General features: G+C 53.6%; 1 protein-coding gene and 1 long non-coding RNA gene across 2 annotated transcripts; one reads left to right on the top strand and one right to left on the bottom strand.

Moving 5' to 3' along the window:
- The first annotated feature begins 981 nt into the window (after nt 1–981).
- Nucleotides 982–6203, top strand: LOC311421677. Its single transcript, XR_014684955.1, has 6 exons — nt 982–1139; nt 1440–1506; nt 2215–2283; nt 2931–2977; nt 3850–3902; nt 5817–6203. It is a non-coding gene; the product is annotated as an uncharacterized lncRNA (long non-coding RNA).
- A 466-nt stretch (nt 6204–6669) lies between these two features.
- On the bottom strand, nt 6670–15093 carry DIPK1B (divergent protein kinase domain 1B). Its single transcript, XM_084493851.1, has 5 exons — nt 14846–15093; nt 12279–12413; nt 10252–10359; nt 9890–10066; nt 6670–9601 (listed from the first exon to the last, which is right to left on the bottom strand). The coding sequence occupies exons 1-5, from the start codon at nt 14906–14908 to the stop codon at nt 8789–8791; spliced, it is 1296 nt and encodes a 431-aa protein (XP_084349977.1). The 5' UTR covers nt 14909–15093; the 3' UTR covers nt 6670–8788.
- Between the last annotated feature and the right edge of the window lie 3363 nt (nt 15094–18456).

The raw sequence follows: 18456 nt of genomic DNA, 5'->3' as shown, positions 1-18456 counted from the left end.
GGGATGCCGGGCCCCTTGGGGTCGAGCATCCACCACAACAGGCTGATGAAAAGAAATAAAAGGTTTCCCTTTTTCCCAAAGAAAAGGGAAACCCAACCCCTAACATGCCCTGTGCCTCTATGGAGGCCTTAGGGCAGCCCCACAGCATGGGCGTCAGGCACAGGGCGGGGAAGAGCCCCTGGGGAAGGTGTCCCAGTGTCCCCATGAGAGCAACGACAGCAATAAAGCTGATTTTGTGACCCTGCTGAGTGGGAACCCGACCTTTCGGATGCCTCTTATCTCTCTTTCCAGAAGAAGGTGACAATTTGTAGCTCTTTCACCTACCCAAAGCGGAGGTTAATTTGTATAATTACCTAAACATGCTTTTCTCCCACTCAGGTGTTTTTTTATGAATTCTTTTACCTTTTTATAGTGCCAAACTTTAAAAATACGTGACCATTTGTGAGGAGTGGAGAAAGCTAAACCAAGCATGTAGTTTTCCTGTGCTCTCCTGCCTTCCTTCTGGAGATGTACTGCTCTCTGCAAGCTGTGGGGAGCTGGGGGCAGCCTCTTCTTACAGATAACCAGTGACAGGACCAGAGGGAATGGCCTCAGGTTGTGCCAGGAGAGGTTCAGGTGGGAAATGAGGAGACATTTCTCCTCAGAAAGAGTAGTCAGGTGTCAGGACGGGTTGCCCAGGGAGGTGGTGGAGTCACCGTCCCGGGGGGTGTTCAAGGAGAGGTTGGTCGCGGTGCTTGGGGACATGGCTCAGTGGTGGTACTGGTGGCAGGATCAGCAGATCCTGGAGGCCTTTTCCAGCCCTACAGCCCGTGCCTCCATCTCCCCGTGTCCTTTAGGGGCCGCCTCTCGCCCTCCGGCCCGGCAGGCGGCGGCCGCGTCCCTCACGGGGCGTCCCCGCCGCCCGCCCTTTATAAGCGGGAGGCGGGCACGGGCCCGGCCTTTCGGAGCGGGGAGCGGGGAGAGGAGAGGGAACGGGGCCGGGCAGGGATGAGGGGGCTCCGGGGAGACCCCGCCATGGTGCTGGGAGCCGGCACCGAGCTGCAGAGGCGCCTCAGCTCCGCCACGGGGCCCCGCGGATGGGCGCTGAGGGGGCCCGGGCGGGAGGAAGAGGAGGAGGAGGAAGGAGCCGGGAGATGAAGGTCGGGAGCCGCCGTGGGGGGTTAGGGGGGCACCAGAGGGGGACAGGGAGCGTGGCCGGGGTGTGCTGGGGGGGGGGGGGAAATCAGGCCTGTGGCCTCCTCGGCATTTAAACGCTAAAGATTCGAAAAGTAATTCGATTAATTGTAAGGGAATCTGCTTAGCAAGTTACATTTTTTTGGCTTTAATCCTTTTTTCCTGAGATGCTGTGAAGTGGTATAGCTCAGAGAGAAGCTTGTTGTGTAATTAACAAAGCATCACATTCTTCCTCGTTTTTTATTCGTCTTCCTTTTCTCTTGCAGAAGGCAGAGGGTGAAATGAGCGAGATTTTTCAGCATGAGGAAGATCTTTCGGCATGAAACACCAAGGGTAAGTAACGCTGAACACGATGCCTCTCCAGGTCCCAAGCTGCGAGGAAAAGCTGGTTGCTGCTGGCAAACGAGTTTCAGGCACCTCATAAACTTATATGAGTGCTGAGCTACATTTAGTGTCACTATCTGCACCAAATAACCTTTCTAATACAACTTCTGGAGGAAGTAATAGAATCTTATTGTTATAAATACCCATAATACAGCCCTTCAGTCTTTGTGTGCTTGTTTTTTTTTGAAATTGCTTCCTGCCACAGGCGTTGCGAAGGTGGCTGCTGTGGCACCTCCGCGTCATTAGGTGGCAGAGAGAGACAGGCTATGTTCTACGCTCGCTTGTTCTGAAACCCGTGAGCACTCGAGTGATTGATAGCCTGACACTGCAGATAGGCTGGTTATGTTAGGAGGCTTCTGAGAAACTAAATCTCTCCTGTTTTTGTTGTTTTTTCTAATTGCCTGAAGTGTGAGAGCTCTATATAATATAATAGAAAGCTGTTCTGTATGTGCTGTATTAAATGTGCAAGTCTTGGGGGTTGCATGCTGGCAGCCCCAACCCTAATGCTGTCTAAAATACACCCGCACTATGCATTTAGTTCTCTAGTTCCTTTCTTTTGCTGGGCCTTTCAATTTCTTAGTGAAAATAACCATATAACCAGGCTTTGAAGAATGCCTAAATAGCTATCATAAATTCTTTATGTATTTTCTTTTCCAGAGAAAGGTGTGTGAAGTGGCAGACCCAGGAGGTCTTATCCAAGATGGGAGGTCTTCTCCAAGACCTGAGGTGAGCAGTTGCAGATGTGAGTTCATGTGCTGAGAGGCTCCATGCCCTGCCCCAGTCGTGTTGCAGATGTGGCTGCAGTGCCATGTTTGTGTCATTAGGAGGCAGAAAGGAAAAGGCGACGTCTTTGCTAGTGCTCTGAAACCTGTGAGCACTCAGAAATGGCGAGCAACCTGACACTTCTTTCTAGCTGGCTCTTTTTTAATGTTAATCTTAAATCTTGCAGTTTGGACAGCTGTGTAGGGACAGGGTACGGAAGCTAGTCCTATCTGTCGGTGTGACAGTCATTCTCAATAAGCACCTTGTTTGTGTAGCAGATGAGAGATGTGACTGACTTATCTGCTACCAAATGTCAGCAGTCCTGTGTGCTCATTATGCTGAGCTGCAGTCTTGAAAATTCAGTAGCTTCCTTGGTGTCTCGCTCTGCTTCCATGGAAATACCGGGCTGCAAAGAGTATTTTTCTTTCCAGGCTGCTTTTTTCTGCTGCATTGTCTAAGAATGAGGCAGAGGGAGGACACTGAGCCTGAATTCCAAGTTAGCTACTGCGTCTTTAAAATTCCTTAGAGTCCTTTAACTTGTGGCTTACATCCATTTTTCTTGCTTTTGATCTCTTTTGCTATGAATCTAATTACTGTCTTTTCTTTAATAGGAAACTCTGAAGGCAGTTGTTTGAGAAGACGCTTCCACGGAAAAAAGGTAAGGCTTTGGAATCTGTGATAAAAAGAAACTGAATTTTAGTTTTGGCTAGAACTTAACATATTTTACTAACATGTTCTGTGTTGAAAGCTAATTCGTGTTTCTTGCATATCATGTCTTTTATTGGCATGAAGAGATGGCCAACTCCAGTATTTATTCTAATAGTCCTGACTCCTTGGAGAGTTTGATGTCATGACATCTTAATATCATTAGGGGGCGGAGATGAATGGGCTTCCTGTGCCTGAAACTTGCAACTGCTCAGAGATTTTTAACTTGACATTGTTCACATGTGTACCTCTCTCGAGAGAATCAGCGGAAGATGGAGCAAATTTCCTTGGAAAGATAGAATGATGTCAGTTTTAATCACATCGGGGAGGAAGGTCCTTTTGCTTTTTTTGCAAGGACAAACAGAAGTGACAGCTCTATCCTTGAGTTCTATTTTTGCCTTGAACGCAGTCCTTTGTGGCCTGTGAGACATCCTTGCTTTGATGTCTGTTCCATCTGGAAAGGGAGGATAGCAACATAATGCAGCTCTTGAGTTTTGCAGGGTTTTAGCATGTGGATATTGAGAATCCACTCTACCTGGGAGTGGAGTAGATGAGGGAAGCAGGCACTTGAGTTTGTTTTCAAAGTATTGGCATGGTCTAGAAGCAGTTGGGTGTGGATTCAGGATATGGAGAAAATGGTAACCTTCCCCTAACATTTGTTGAACTCTCAGCCAACAACTTCTTGACTAGCAAGGGTGCTAATCAGCTTGACCAAAAGATGCAATCAGCACCTTTGGCAATCTTCTGAAGTGTGGCTATAAAATCACACTTGTTTTTGTTTTTTTAACTCACCAAAGCAACCTAAGATGTTTTTTCTTCTTACAGTTGCATTTGAGAACGGGTCTGAGTTGTTCTGCAGTTTGCATCAAATATTGAAGGTAAGTATTATCTCTTGGAAACATACACAAACATCAGTGTGTTACTAAAGCAGCGTCAGGGTAGGTGTTTTGGGTTGGTACATCTTGTCCCTCTGTCTTCTGACAGGACATGTGCAAATCAAAAACTTGCTCAAGGTGGCACGTTAAGATCTTTCCAGAAGTGTGCATTTAAAATTCAGGGTTTTCACTATTTTTTTCTGAGAAACCTGTACTGTAGGTGGAATGCTTTGGAATTAAACTCATGCACGTGAACTTAGACAAAAAAAAAAAAAAGTGGTTGTGCATGTAAGAGTTGGTTGGGGGAGGTATTCCTGTAGAAATCTTTTTTTTAGGTATTCGAGAAACCAGAAGTTCAACAGATGAAAATTACTTTGTCATTGGCACAGATAAGAGCTATGCAATTTCAGATTACTGATGTTAATAAATGTTACAGAAGTAACAGCAGTAAAGCACAGCACTTCTTGTAAGAGTCTGTACAGTGAAGTGCTGTTTAATCAAAGACACTTTGCTGAGAACATGCTCTGTGTTGTAAAGTGTCAGAAATGATCAAAACAGGATCTCCTGCTGCAATCTGACACAACGCTACTGGAAAAAATGTCACAGATCCGCAAGTGACAAGATGATGTCTTAGATGTTCTGTAGAAATAAAAAGATTACAATGCCTTTCAGTAAATGTAGAAGGGAGTGCTTCCTGAGACAAGAGGCAGCTTCCTTGTTTATGGTGGTCTAACTGGTAACGTATTAGACAAAAAGCAAAAATATCATTGGGAACAATGCAACTTTTTACTTGTTTTCTGCTGTGTTTGTATGTTAGCATGCTGGAAGTGAGAGAAGCTTTGGCTACATGTAGCTTTGTGAAACTCTTGAGGCTTTGCAGTGACTAATAGCTTGACAAAATCTGGCAGTGCTAAATGTTGGAAAATGTCCTCATTAAATGGGCATTATGAGGGCCAAAGGTGCCATTAACCAAGCGGGTAGCTGCTGGCTGCAAAATGAGCCATTTAATTGGGAAAAGTCACTGCCTACCAGCAGTGGTGTTGGAAAAGAATGCTAATAAGGTTGTTGGGGATATGGGTATGCAGGGAGGCATGCCTTAAGATGCGACTCTTCCATTTAAATTTCCTGACTTCTTCTAACGCTGAAATACGTAATGGATTTTTTTCATTAGACTTCACTCACATCAAGGGTCCTGTAGGGGTAGCGAGTACCTAATGAGGCTCTCTTTAGACCTTTACTGTGAGGCATAGAAAGAACATCTATTAAAATTTTCCCAATGGCATTTGCTGCTAACCATCTTCCCAAGACTGAGCAGCAATCCTGGGCTATGAGTATTTCTTTATCGAAAGAATTACCTAGCTTTTGGCTTTGGAAAAGATCAATATTTTGTATCAAAGTGGTTCTGATTTAAAAATAAAAAATAAAAAGTATATTACCATCACTGCTTATAACTGTTTCTTGTCATGGCTTTGAGCACTGGAAGAAGCCCAGCTTTTCTTCCTTTGCATTATTAATAGCTTGCCTCTGCACTGGGGTTGGCAAGCTCCCCTTTGAGTTTTAGGGAGCTGAGGGCAACCAAAGTGCTTCAAAACCTTCCTGATGCAGTGGCACAGAACCTCTTAAAGTCTAATTTAGTAGTGCCTTCTGTCACTGCTTTAGGTCTGATCCATGCAAGTTTTCAGGCGCTCAGCTTCCACTGACTGCAGTGGTTTCAGCCAGTGAATTGCAGAGTTCATGTGTGTTTTTTTTTTCTGGACTGAAGTATAATTTTTGAGCTTAGATACTACACCATAGTGAAGAGCAGGAGTCTGAATGGTATGGATTAGTTACCTTTTTAGGATTAACATTTATTGCTAACTTTTGCTGGCTGTATTTGAAGTTCTTGTCTAACATCTTGGGCATTTTTTTTATTTGCAGATCATGCCTTGAATTTTAAAATTGCTCACAAACCTGGCTACAGCAGAAGAAATGGTTTAGAAGTGTCTGCATTTGAAGATTCCTAAAGCTTCATCTTTTCTTATATGGTTCAAGCAAACTACAGCCAGTGAAAGCTCATGCAGTGCTGCTTAAATGTAGCTCTGAATGTTTGCTGTAAAGTGTGAACTCAAATGTATAGCTCCAAGTGTCCTTTTCATGTACTCTTGATGGAGAGCCTTAAAAGCTGTAGGCTTCAATTTCTGCCAGTGATCTTGGCTCGCACGCAATGTGAAAATATTCACGCCCATGTTTTGAAGCACTGTTGTCTTGATGTGTTTTCTCCATATGGTTGAAGAGGCTTAAAATAAAACTACTATAAAAATGCTACCTACAAGTCTGAATTATGCTTGTGTAATAGTACAACCCAAAGTAATACCGTAAACTATTGTGATTTAGGACTTACCTGTGCAGATGAGAACTAATATTTTTTCAACCTTGAAGAATGAAACATAGGACTGAGTTAAGAAGCAAGTTTCTCTTCTAGCAGTCCTAAATCTACCGTGCTGCTCAAGCAGCAGCATCTGTTGAGATCCATTTGTCAGCCTTTCACTGTTCCAGCTCTTCCTCCTTTTCCAACTGCTGTGGGAAGTTGGAAGGAGGCTTTACGAGGGTAAAATAGCTTTGCCTTTAGTCATACTTCACATTGTACCATAACTTGCAAACAATAATCAGTTGTTTGGAAACACTTGTGTGTTGTATTAGTGATGAACAAAACTGGGTTCTTGGGGTCTGTGTCATAATGAGTGTCCAGCCCTGTTCCTGGGGTTTGCAGATGAATAACATGGTAATGTGATATTTTTGTCAAAAGTCTTTATTTGAATGAAGTGTCTTAGCTAGTCCTCTTAAATACACGGGCTGTCTTTCTCCTGAACAACTCATCATAAATGCATAAAGAGGTTCTGATGCTTGGGATGATGTGGATAAGTACAGAATGCATTTGTTTTACCTGCTGCTTTATCTAATGCGGCTTTTGGGGAAGGGAGCGGTGGGGATGAAGTGTTGTGGGAGTGCCATTTATCAGGACCAAACTTACTTTTAAGATTTCAAACAGATGGGAGGGTGAAAAACGGCTGCCCTGAAAATGAGAGGATTTGGCATGGTTGTTAGGTTTCTTTTCCTAATGGCAGGAGAAAATTAATCTGTCAGTGGAGCTAGTTGCCATGGGAATACAGGACAATAGGCGAGGAGCTGGGGTAGCTCGGTGGAGCCTCAGTAAAAGGGTTCCAGTCCTTGCCTTCCCCCAAAGGCTCTGTGCTGTGCAGGGACCTGTACCTGTGCTTGGTGCGGTGCCTGGAGGTGGAGTCCTCGCTGTGTGATGTTGATATTGAATTAAGGGCACCTCCAGTGGGCTGAGGAACTCTAAACCCTTCAAGTGAAGAAACCTTACAAATGCTCAACCTTACCCCAGATGAATTATGCTGCGAAGCCGACTCCTCTGCAGGGAGCAAGCTCGGCTGGCTCTGCGCTAGATTTAGAGCACTGTTGACACTGAAACATTTCCTCCATAAATAACAGTGAGAGGTAATGATGATCCTATGGAACTAATAGAAGGAAATACTGATATCTCTCCTCCAAAGGGCTCATAAATTTGCAGCCGTGACGTTACCCGTTGCCTTCGCGGGCTATATATACTGCCAGATGTATTTTTTTCCCTCGATGATTGTACTTCAGATAGACGCTCCACTTCACTGAGCAATTGTTGGCAAGAGCACCAGCATATGTGCTCCAGCGGCAGCGATACGATTATCCTGGGAGCAGAGTGAGCTCGGGGTGGCTCACAGAAACTCTTCCTCGCTACCCTTGATTGTATAAAGCCGAGTGTTTAAAGGAAACAGCCTGTGGCGAAGAGACCTGGTGCTATTTGCACAGACAAACAAATGGTCGCCGCCAAAAAGATTCTCTGCAAATTCATTCTGATGATGGGAGAAGCACTGGATTATTCTGGCATTAATCTTTAACCTCTGCAGTGCAAGCCTGGCTTAGAGGATTAAAGGGAAAGGTTGCCTCATCCTTGCACAGGTGGCTGAGGATGGTGGGCAGTAACGAAGGACAAATTAGTGGTAGCTGGTCCAAACTGAGCACGGGGTAGCCCTTACGTTCCCTTTAAGCTGTCCTGGCCTTACATGCCCCAAAACCTGGCACGCTGGGGAATGGCCTGGGCTTCCCGGCAGCCACTTTGGGCCCACAGGCAGAAGCAGCTGGGTGGAGAGCCCCACGCAAGCCCTTGCATCACTGTCATGGGGTCAGGCACTTAAAAAAGCAGCGAAACAATTGCCAGGGTTCTCTGCCCTGGAAAAGACAGCTTATCCGCTGCCTAAGTTGCAGCTGGATCTCATGGTAGCTGACTCAGATACTTAGGGAGATGCTTCTGAATAGGAAAAATCTACCTTTTTCGCCTTTTTAGCTCGCAAGCAAGCTGGTGCTCAAAGGGCTGCTGTTGCACTATTGATGTACTGGCGTGATTCACAGAAAAGCTATTTATTTACATCAGAGATGTTCATCAAAATAAGATGCGACAAGTACAGCATGAATGATTCATTCTCAGCTTTCGGCACTGCTTTCCTCTTAATCAAGGAACAGTGAGAGGCACCCAGCTGGGCTCCGCTCCCTTCTCTCCTCCTGTGTCGTCGTTCTTCCCCCCCAAACCCGTTCCTCAGCCCAGCTCCTGGTCCCCCAGCTCCGCAGCATGCTCTTGCAGACTGGCTCCATGGTGGTGGACATCGGGATTTGGTTTTCCATGAAGGCGACGGGGCTGCAGCTACGCTGAACTCCGGGCGGAGAGCGCGGGTTGCTTCCTGCGGGGGAGAAGAGGATGGAGAAGCAGGCCCTTGACCCTTGGCTGGGCTTTGCTCCGAGATCTCAAATCCAAAATCTAAATCCCAGGGCTGTGCTTCCCCCTCCCCACCCCTCCGTTAGGAATATTTGGTGTTGGAGATCTTCTTCCAAAGCAAGGTCTTGAGGTTGTTGAGCACGAGGGAGTGGTGCACTTCCATCTGGCTGGCCAGGCCGCTGAGGGTCATGCAAGTTCGGAGCTGCTTCTGCAGCTCGTCCTTCAGCTCCGGCGGGGCCCCGTACAGCAGGTAGTCCTGCAGCAGCCCGCACACCTTGGCCAGGTTGGGCTGCACCACGTCGCCTTTGCACTGCTTCAGGAGCTTGTCGCAGGTGGCCGTGCAGTCCTTCCCGTAGGTGCAGTCCACGTTCTGCTCGCAGTGGCGGCCCTTCAGGAACCCCCTGATGGCCATCTCCGTCGCCACCTTCCGCAGGTTGACCATCTTGAAGTCGTACTTCTCGTTGTAGCCCACGTTGCTGACGCTGGTCTCGCAGATGTAGAAGTTGCCGTAGGTCCCGTGGAAGATCTCCTCCACAAACTCCAGCAGCCCGATGGAGATCTTGGCGCGCCGGGGCCAGGCCGGAGCCACCCACTGATGGAGGACGCGCTGCACGGCCGCGGGCAGCAGGGGCTGCAGGAAAGGTGGCACGTCCGTCCCGTACAGGGAGCTGTGAGGGATCTTCTCCGTGACGTAGAGGTCCCCACAGTGCCCCAGCAGCTTGGCCGTGTGCTCCTTCTCGTGCAAGGAGAGCAGGAGGAGAAACTCGTTGAGCTGCAGCAGCGCCCAGATGGATTTGGCCTCCGCCAAGGACACCTTCCCGTCCCGGTTCACGTCGGCCATGGTGATGATTTGGCTCACCAAGGCTGCCAGAGAGGGCTGGTCTCCTAGGTTGGACTGCAAGAGAACGAGAGAATTGTCATCAGAGCCGTGCAGCTCTGCGTTCAGCTTCAGTATTGTGAGTCTGAGCTGGGGAAGGGCAGAGCTGAGCGCCCAGGCTTGGGAGAGGACGAGCTTGGGGCTCAGGCACTCCTGGTGGCACCCCTGGTACAGCCTCCTCCAGGGCTGTGACACTGAAATATTGCAAATAGCAATTCCCTTGTGGGGGTGAGGGGATTTCTCAGCTCCTCCAGCCCTCCATGCAGCAAGTGGAAGGAGGCAGGCTCCGCAGGGACCCTGGCTCACCTTCAGGAAGTTCAGGAGCATTTCTTTGAACTCGTCCATCGATGTGCCCCGAGTGGGTTTGTCAAAGAGCACCACATCCCTCCTGGGCACCGAGGCCGGGTTGCTGTCTGCCTTCAGGGCCTCTTCGATGCCACATTTGATGATCACCTCCTTCTCCTTCCACAGCCCGCTGTAAACCTGCAGCACAGGAGAGGGGAGAAAAAGGCAGGAGGAAAGCAGCAGCCAGACCCTGACGGGGAACGGTGATGAGCAAGGAGCAGAAGCGTGGCTGGGTGGAGGAGGACACCCCCCGGGTCCCGTTTTTTGGCACTTGCACCCACCCCCAGCCGCTCGGTGGCCCCAGGAGCGGGGCAGAGACCTACCTGCTGGGTGGGAGAGGAGGAGAGGCAGCGCTGGAAGAGGAGGCTGTGCTCCTCGCACAGCTCTTTGCACGTGGAGCCAGAAATGATTCCCTTCTTGTACTGGTCGCACTGGGGAGGGAAGGCAGAGAGAGGAGCTCAGCAGGGGCTGTGCAGTGCAGCTCCCCCATCCACCTCGGAACCAAGGGGGTGTCCCGTGACACCTGGGGCATCCCAAATACAGAAGTTGGGGTTTTTCCAGTTCTCATTGCCAGCCCAGCATCACCCCAGCCTTGGGTTCAGCACCAGGATGCGGTGCCAGGGGCCACATCGTCCCCCCCAGGCTGTGTTGGTACACCACAGAGCGGGTGCTGGCATGGCTCCGTGCCTCAGTTTCCCCCCTAACACCCTCACAGCCCAGGGGGTGGCAAGGCTGAGGAGGTAAAATGCCCAGCACCGATGAATGACAGCGTGGGTTTGTCAGGGAGCTGCAGTGCTCATTGCTCTGAGTCCAGCCCCTTGCAGTGCCCCCCGGCCTCCCTGCTCTGTGCCTCCCGAAGAAATCCCACCCAAAATCTTCTCACTTTCGACACTGAAGGAGTCCTGCTGGCCCCAGAACAAGGCTTTTAATGGGGGAGATGTGAGCTGGGTGTGTGGGGGCACCTGGGGCTGAGCCCCTGCAAAACCCGCAGCAGTTGCAGGAAGGACCCTTTGGGGAGGGTTTGGTGCCTCTGCAAAAACGAGGCTGGGCTGACACTGGCTGCTCCCCGCTGGCAGGGAGCAATCCAAGGGGCTGTCCTGTCCTGGGGAAACTGGGGAAAGGAGGTTTTTGGCTTCCTGGCTCCAGCAAGCAGGCTCTGCAGATCGCCGGGTCAAATCCTAGCTGCTGTCAGCGAGGTGCTGCTGGAGGGGATTTGCTGCTGCAAACCCAGCGGGGCTGGGGCTGGGGGAAGATGAGGCTGCAGGGACTCAGGACGCTCTCGGAGAGCAGCATCCCGTGCTGTGAGATGGGCTGGCCCCGATCCAGGCGGCGGCAGGGCCAGGGCCAGACGGTGGCTGTGATCCACGCGCAGGGCAGCTCGGTCGGCGAGCCGCAGGCAGGAGAGGCTGCAGCTCTGCAGTCAGCAGTGAGGGCTCAACAGCCTCGGGGCTGCAAACAGGAGCTGCAGAAATTCACAGCATCTTTTTTCCTTTTTTTTTCCCTTTTTTTTTAGCGTGGATGGGAATTAACCCATGGACCTGCTCACACGGGCCACGGCTGGACACGGTGTCTGAAATCCCAAGCTCAGAGCGGGAATTAGCACCCGAGACCCCGTGGTCGGAGTCATGCAGAAAATCAAATTAAACGATCGTTGCTGTTGTTATGGCAATTCCTGCCTCCCTTCGCTGCTGAAGGACTGATGAACGAGGCGTTTGCAGCCAGAGCCTCGGCGTCCTGCTCCTCGCTGGGACCTGCAGCCCTGCCACGGGACACCCACAGCGGACCCGGGGGGGTCCCCACTTGGCCACCAGCCCCCCACCAGCCCCAGCTGAGCCAAGATCCCACACGGGGTCTCCCCTACATGCGGGCTGCTGCTTTCTGTAGGGCACAGCAGTTACAGAGGTGCACCCACAGCCTGCCTGCTCCCTTTCTCCTTCTGCAGAGCGCCCCGGCGCGATGCTCTGCCCGCCCGCAGCTCCCCCCTCACTGCAGCTTCCCCTCGCAGGCATCAACCTGGCAGAGCCTGGCTTGCTTCCCTCCTAACATCCCATTAAAAGCTTCTGCCACCGCCCTGGCAGGAGAAGGTCACCTCCCCAGCCCACAAAGCTCGCTGTGCCGCCGGGGATGGAGCTGGGGGAGCAGCTGCCAGGAGAGCTCTTTGGCACGGCGTTTGGGCACGATGGCGCAGAGCATGGCACTGAGCTCAAAGCTCCCTTTCCCCATCCTCCCTCCTTCCTACGACCTCCCCCATCCCATCCCACTCCCATCCCTGCTCCAGCCAGCAGCTCCTCAGCTCCCCCCGGCTCCCCGCAGCGGGACCCCCGTGCCCGGTGCTGCTGCGGGCACTCACAATTATCATCCGGCAGACGTGGCCGCGGCAGAGCTCGGAGTAGGAGGAATAGTGCATGTAGGCCACCCAGCTGCCCACGAAGATGCCCAGCCACACCACCAGCAGGTATTTCACCTTGATGCCCGGCAGGCGACTCTGGAAGGGAAAGAAAGCACGGGGGAAAGTCGGCGGCTGCGGGTGCCCATCGGTGCCACCCAACCCGGGCGCAGGCCGGGCCCCAACTTTTCCCCACAAACCAATCTAAGCGCCGATGAAACCTTCAGCATTTTTTATGTATATTCAGCAGCCTATTATGCAACTCCTGCTGCAAGTAGGTCACTTAAAATTCCCTACGAGCAGGGAGATTACAGTGCTGAGAGGAGCCTCCTGCCATGCGTCCGCGCGCCCGGGAGCCGCTGCCCTCCGCAAAGGGTCCCTGCCAGGGCAGTGAGCGGCCCCCTCCTGCCCACGGGGACCCTGCTTGTCCTCCCACCTGGGTAACGAACCTGTAAGTGCCCGGGTGATGCCCTGTGCTAACGAAACAGAGGCTTGCAGCATGACTTTGTCCTCCTGGCTTTGACTCTTCCCGTCTGACCCTGCAGCAGCACCGCTGCCCTCCGTTTGGTGGCCCGTACAGCACCCATGGTGCTGTCCCTGGTGGCTCCTCAGGGCAGGGGACTGACCCCATTTCTCCTGGGGTCTGTGCAAAGTCCCTGCTTCGTGCCAGGCCAACAGAGCTCTTGGCTGGTGGCTGCCTCCAAGCTCTGCTTGCACCGCTACAGCCTGCAGGGCTCCGCTTCCTGACCCTGTCCTCCAAACGTCCAGATCCTGTCCTCCAAAACTGCTCCCAGCTCCAAAACACCTCCTAGCACATCCACTGCCTTGCTCCTGTGCCAGGCTGCAGCCAGCAGTGCAGCCGGGGTGAACGGGAGCGTGAAACCACCCGGGTGTGAGACGAGATCACGACACCTTGCACGGTTAATTGGCAATACCCAAGCGTGAACCGGCCCGTGGTGCCCTTTTTGCCTGTCGAGCAAGTGCTCCGCTAATTAACGCCTGTGAGAAGAGAACCCAGCCACAGCGAGGACTTGGCAAACATAAAGGACGGCGGCGTTTTCCTACAGGGCTGCACCCAGGGGCCGAGGGCAGCTCTGGTGGCTGCAGTCAGATGAGTCCCTGGGGCCTAGGAGACCCCCCGAAACTGCCCAGCAGCAGGGGTGTGACCCACAAAACCCTCAGCAAAGGGACCTGTTGATGGACTTCCCCCATTTTGGGGTGATAAAGCCCTGGAACAGCCCAAATATCCCCGTTGGCTTCCTCAGACCAAGAACCCATCACTTTCCCAGGCAGGAGGGAGGTTGGGACTGAAACCTGAGCGTGGCACATCGCCCCTCAGAGGGTGGAAGGCAGCAGGAAGGTTTGGGATGTTTTGCAACAGGAGGTTCCACGGGGTTTGGGCAACATTTTGCATTCGTGGCTGATGTTACAGTTCCTGTGGGGGCTGAGGCTCAAGGCCCGGGGCTCCCTGCCTGCCGCCTGGGCCGGGAGCACAAACCAGCGGCTGCTGCCCTCCGCTTGCTTGAGCCTCTGTGTTTAGATTTAGGGCGACTCCAGGAGGCGTAGAAGTGATTTGGGGCCAGAGCTGCCTTGAAAGGCAAACCAGACGGAGCAGCACAGCTCTGACACCACGGGCTTGGCCACCCCTGGCAGTCCCAGTGCCCGGCCCCTGCCCGCTGGCATGGCTCCACGCAGCTGCTGCTCAGGCTGCAGGGCTGGGAAGGTGACAGCCAGCTCTCGGCTAGTGCCAGCTCCCAAAATGCCCCCCTTGGCCACACAACCCCCTCCCCGAGGGCTCTCAGTTCTGCTCCCACCCCTGCCAGCATCCTCTGCCCCCTTCCCTATTCCTCAGGGATAACCCCACTGCTCTGGGACCTTTCCCATCCCATCGCTGCAGGGGGAACACCCGGCCCCATCACGGCTGGGGCGCTCCTGCCAGTGGCTGAGGAGGGGGAAAATTAATTAATTCATTAATTAATAAAGAAGAAGGAACAGAAATAAAGTGAGGGGAAGGAGTCGGCCGTGCTGCTACAACTGCTGCGTTGGCCGGCTCGGTTATTTATGCGGGGTGGGTGGGCGGATGGATGGACGGATGGACGGACGGATGGATGGATGGATGGATGGATGGATGGATGGATGGAAGGAAGGATGGATGGGGCTGCCTGACGGACAGACGGACGGACGGCTGGAAGGAAGGACGGCCAGATGGCTGGGGCTGCCTGGCGGAGCATCTCACCCCACAGAGCCGCGGGTTATGCAACCCCCTCGGTGCCGCTCCCCGGACCCCACATCCCGATGCCACTCCGGGTGTCCCGATGCCACCCCCTTGTCCCTTAGTGCCGGTCCCCATCCCGCTGCCAGCAGCGCCCCCCGCTCCCTGCTCCCCTTTGTGCGCTGCCGGTGCCGGGATGCGGGCACGGGCACCTCCGAGCATCCCCCCCAGCGCCGTGCTCACCCCCTCCATCCCTCCCCTCCCGTCCCCCCGGGCTCGGGCTCCGTCCCCCCGAGCCCTGCTCATCCCCGTGCTGTACCTGCAGGCCCTTGGAGAGGGGGCAGAACAGCACCAGGTGCACCAGCCGCCGGATCCTCCGCATGCTGCGGGCGGCCGCGGGCCTCAAGCACCGGGGGGCATGGCCGGGGAGACCGCGGCCCCCTCCTCTCCTCCGGCCACCGGGAGGAAAAAGCGGAGGGGAAGCGGGTTTGGGGGGGGATGAGGGGGGCCGAGCCGAGCCGCCCGCTCTGCCCTCCGCAGCGCAGCCGGCTTGGCACGGCTCGGCCCGGCCCGGCTCGGCTCGGCGCGGCTCCGCCCGGCTCGGCGCGGGGCGGCGCACGCAGCTCCGCAGCAGCTCGGGGAGGCGGGGGGCTGAGACCCGGCACGGTATGGCTTGGTATGGCTCGGTATGGCACGGTACGGCTCGGTACGGCTCGGTACGGCACGGCTGAGCCCGGCCCCGCAGCGGGCAGCATCAGCCCGGCCCCCCCTTCAGCCGCCCCCGGGGGTCCCCAGGCGGGGATGTCCCCGCGGTCCCCCAGCCCCGGGCAGCCGGGGGGGTCCCGGCGGTGCCTCCCCTTGGGCAGCATCAGCGCTGCTCTGGTCTCTTATTTATTTTTATTTTTATTTTTATTTTTATTTTTATTTTTATTTTTATTTTTATTTTTATTTTTATTTTTATTTTTATTTTTATTTTTATTTTTATTTTTATTTTTATGTTATTTTTATTTTTATTTTTATTTTTTATTATTTTATTATTTTATTATTTTATTATTTTATTATTTTATTTTTATTTAAACGCAGGGGCTGCATTCTCCTGCCAGGGCCAGGAGCAGCCATCGCTGCTGCTGCGCTCGCTCCTTGCGTTTCTTCCTCCTGAAAGCCCGGCAGCAGCAGAGGCAGCAGTAGAAGCAGCAGCAGCAGCAGCAGCAGTGGAAGCAGTAGAAGCAGTAGAAGCAGCAGCAGCAGCTGCCCTCCCTGGTTGTGTTGAGTTTGGGCAGGGAAAGCTCCAGGCAAGACAGGGGCTGCTTTGTGTCAGGCCCCGAGCAGACAGACCAGGGCCAGCCCCTGCTCTGCTGGAGCAAGCAGAAAGAGGCAGAAATATGATGGGAAACGCTCAGGGAAGACTCCTCACAAGGCCATTTTTCAGATAATTCCTCGCTTTGCTATTAACAGCTCTTCAGGTTATCCATTCGTCCCCTTTTCCTTGCTTCAGATTGCTCCCTTCCGTCTGAATTTGGCTCACAATGACCTCTGAAATCAGGCTGCTTGCTTCGCACAGCCCCTGAACGCTGCAGCTTGTTTGCAGCCTCCTTTAGCCCCGAGGACGTCCCCGCTGCTCTCACCCTGTGCGGTGCCACCGCTGCCGGCGGCGTTGCTTCAGTGCCAGGGCTGGGTCAGCATCACGTCCTCCCACCTCCCGCAGGCTTTTGTGTTCTGCTAGAGCCAGGATGGTTCTCTGGAGTTTACACGGCTTATTTTTGGTGTTAATTAGCCCAGTAACAGCGAGCTGCAGTGATTTTATTTTATTTTATTTGGAAAATAAGGGGGATGAGGAGGTGCCTCGCTGGGTGTCGGGGGGAGATGTTGGGTGGGAGGGGGGTGCCCAGCTGTGGGATCTCCCCATGATGCCTTCGAGAACCAGGGTCTGGCAGAGCCCCCAGCCCAGCCCCAAGCCCGTTCCCATGGGCTCACACTTACCCCAGTGTCGGACACCCCAAGGGGGCTTGGTGCTGAGCCAGCTGTGAGGACGAGGAGGGTCCCGGGGGTCTTGGGGCTGCAACGCGCTGCTTTCCCTCGCAGCCACGGGGAAATTGCTCTTTTACTCCTTCGGCTCTTTCCCCCCTTTGCTCCAGGTGCCTCCTGCAGCACACAACATGTGGCCGAGCAAACCCTTGGGCTGCTGGCAGAGCGCTCCGGTGCCCTGTAGCCAAACAAACTCCTAATTTCCCTCATTTCTGGGGCCGAGCGTGGTGCACACGGGCAGGACGAGACCCTCCTTGGAGTCCTCGGGGTTTAAGATGAGAAAAGCCACGTCTGGGCCAAAGCTGCAAGGCTCCAAGTGCCGGGGAGGATCTCTGCTGCGGGGCTCTGCAACGCTCGGGGGTGGATTGTCCAAAGAATCTAATTAGGAGCGAGCAGACCTTCCCGAGCTGTAATACGCCGAGTAATTGGGTGATTAGTATTGATCGTTGGAATGCTTAATGAGCAGTTATTGCCAAATGATTAATTAATCCAATCAGAGGAGTAATACAAATTCTGCAGGTGTGATGCGAGCTGATCTGCCAGGCGGGGAGCGAGGGCAGCGGGGGTCTCCCCGCTCGCATCCCAGGCACGTGGTGAGCCGGGCACCACCCGGAGCTGTTGGCTTTGCTGCAAGCTCCCACGGCTTGGGCTGCCCCCAGCCCTGGGCTAGGGGCTCTGTCCCCTTCCCCAAAATCCCCGGGGCAGACGTGTGGAGCTGCTCCGTGTGGCACGGAGGTGGGAGGATGTTGTCCCCCCTCATCCATCGGCATCCAGAGGAGGCCAAAAGCCATCGACGCTGATCTCCTCCATGGGAATCTCTCCCTTGCACCCTGGATTAATTTGCTCTGGTTTCTCCTGGGTTACTCAGCCCACAAAAGCTCTGCTGATGTCTGCTAAACCCATCCCATGCGGCACAATCACCTGGGATTGCCTCACAGTGGCTCTCTGGGGATGTCCTGGAGCCACGTCACGGGGACACGGGAGCTCTCTGGGCACCCACGGCCCCATAACAGAACTTTGCTGCCCCTTACCATGCACCCGACTGTGCTAGGACATTGTTCAATTAATTAATTACAGCACCCCCTGGCTGTGGGTGTCCGCTCTGGTTGACAGCCCAAGGACAGCCCGTCCAAATGCCACTGCTGGGCAGGGCAGGGAGGCACCCAGCACCAAAACAGGAGCTCCAAATTTTGTCCCTCTAGCGCCCGAGGGACACGGGCTCACCCCCTGCCCACGTCCCCTCCTCTCCAAGTGCTGCCTTCAGCCCCAGCCCTGCTGCCCACGGCCACAATTTCCCCCGGGGGCTGCGATTCCCCTGGCAGTCCCAACCCTGCCACAGCTCGGGAGATGATGGATCGGGGCCCCAGTGCTCCTTCCCGTGCACCCTGTAAAGGTTTGGGGCTGCTCACCCGCACCCTGCACGCCATCCACAGCTGCCTCTGCCCGCCTGGCAGGCCCTGATGCGGCTGAGCACGGCAGTTATAATTAGAAATGCTAATCAGCTCTGGTGCTTCTAGCCTGACAGCCCTGCCACCCCCAGCACAGTCTTCCCTCCCATCTGTCCTGTGCTCGCCCCCTCCGCTTCCTCTCCACATTCCTGCTCTTTGTAACCCAGCCCTACAGAGCTGGGGAGAGGGGGAGCTCCCAGTCACCACCAGTCCCTTAACTGGGGACACCCTGGGGACATCCCTGACCCTGTCTGGGGTGGGCAGGGGCAGAGGAACAGAGGTGAAGGATGGTGGCTGTGGCTGTGGGCAGACCCGAGGAGCTCGGTGTGCCCGCTGGCTGTGGAAGGGGAGATGCTCTCATTAGGATTTCCGTCATGCGCCAAGTGCTGGCTCTTCCCAGCCGAGGAGAAAAACGAGCTTGCAAAGGAGCACGGACAAGGAGGCTGAGCAAGCAGAT

Source organism: Aythya ferina (assembly GCF_964211825.1).
Source record: "Aythya ferina genome assembly, chromosome: 20".
Lineage (NCBI taxonomy): Eukaryota > Metazoa > Chordata > Aves > Anseriformes > Anatidae > Aythya > Aythya ferina.
Note: the sequence above shows the minus strand (reverse complement) of the source record. Positions and strands in the feature narration are given on the sequence as shown.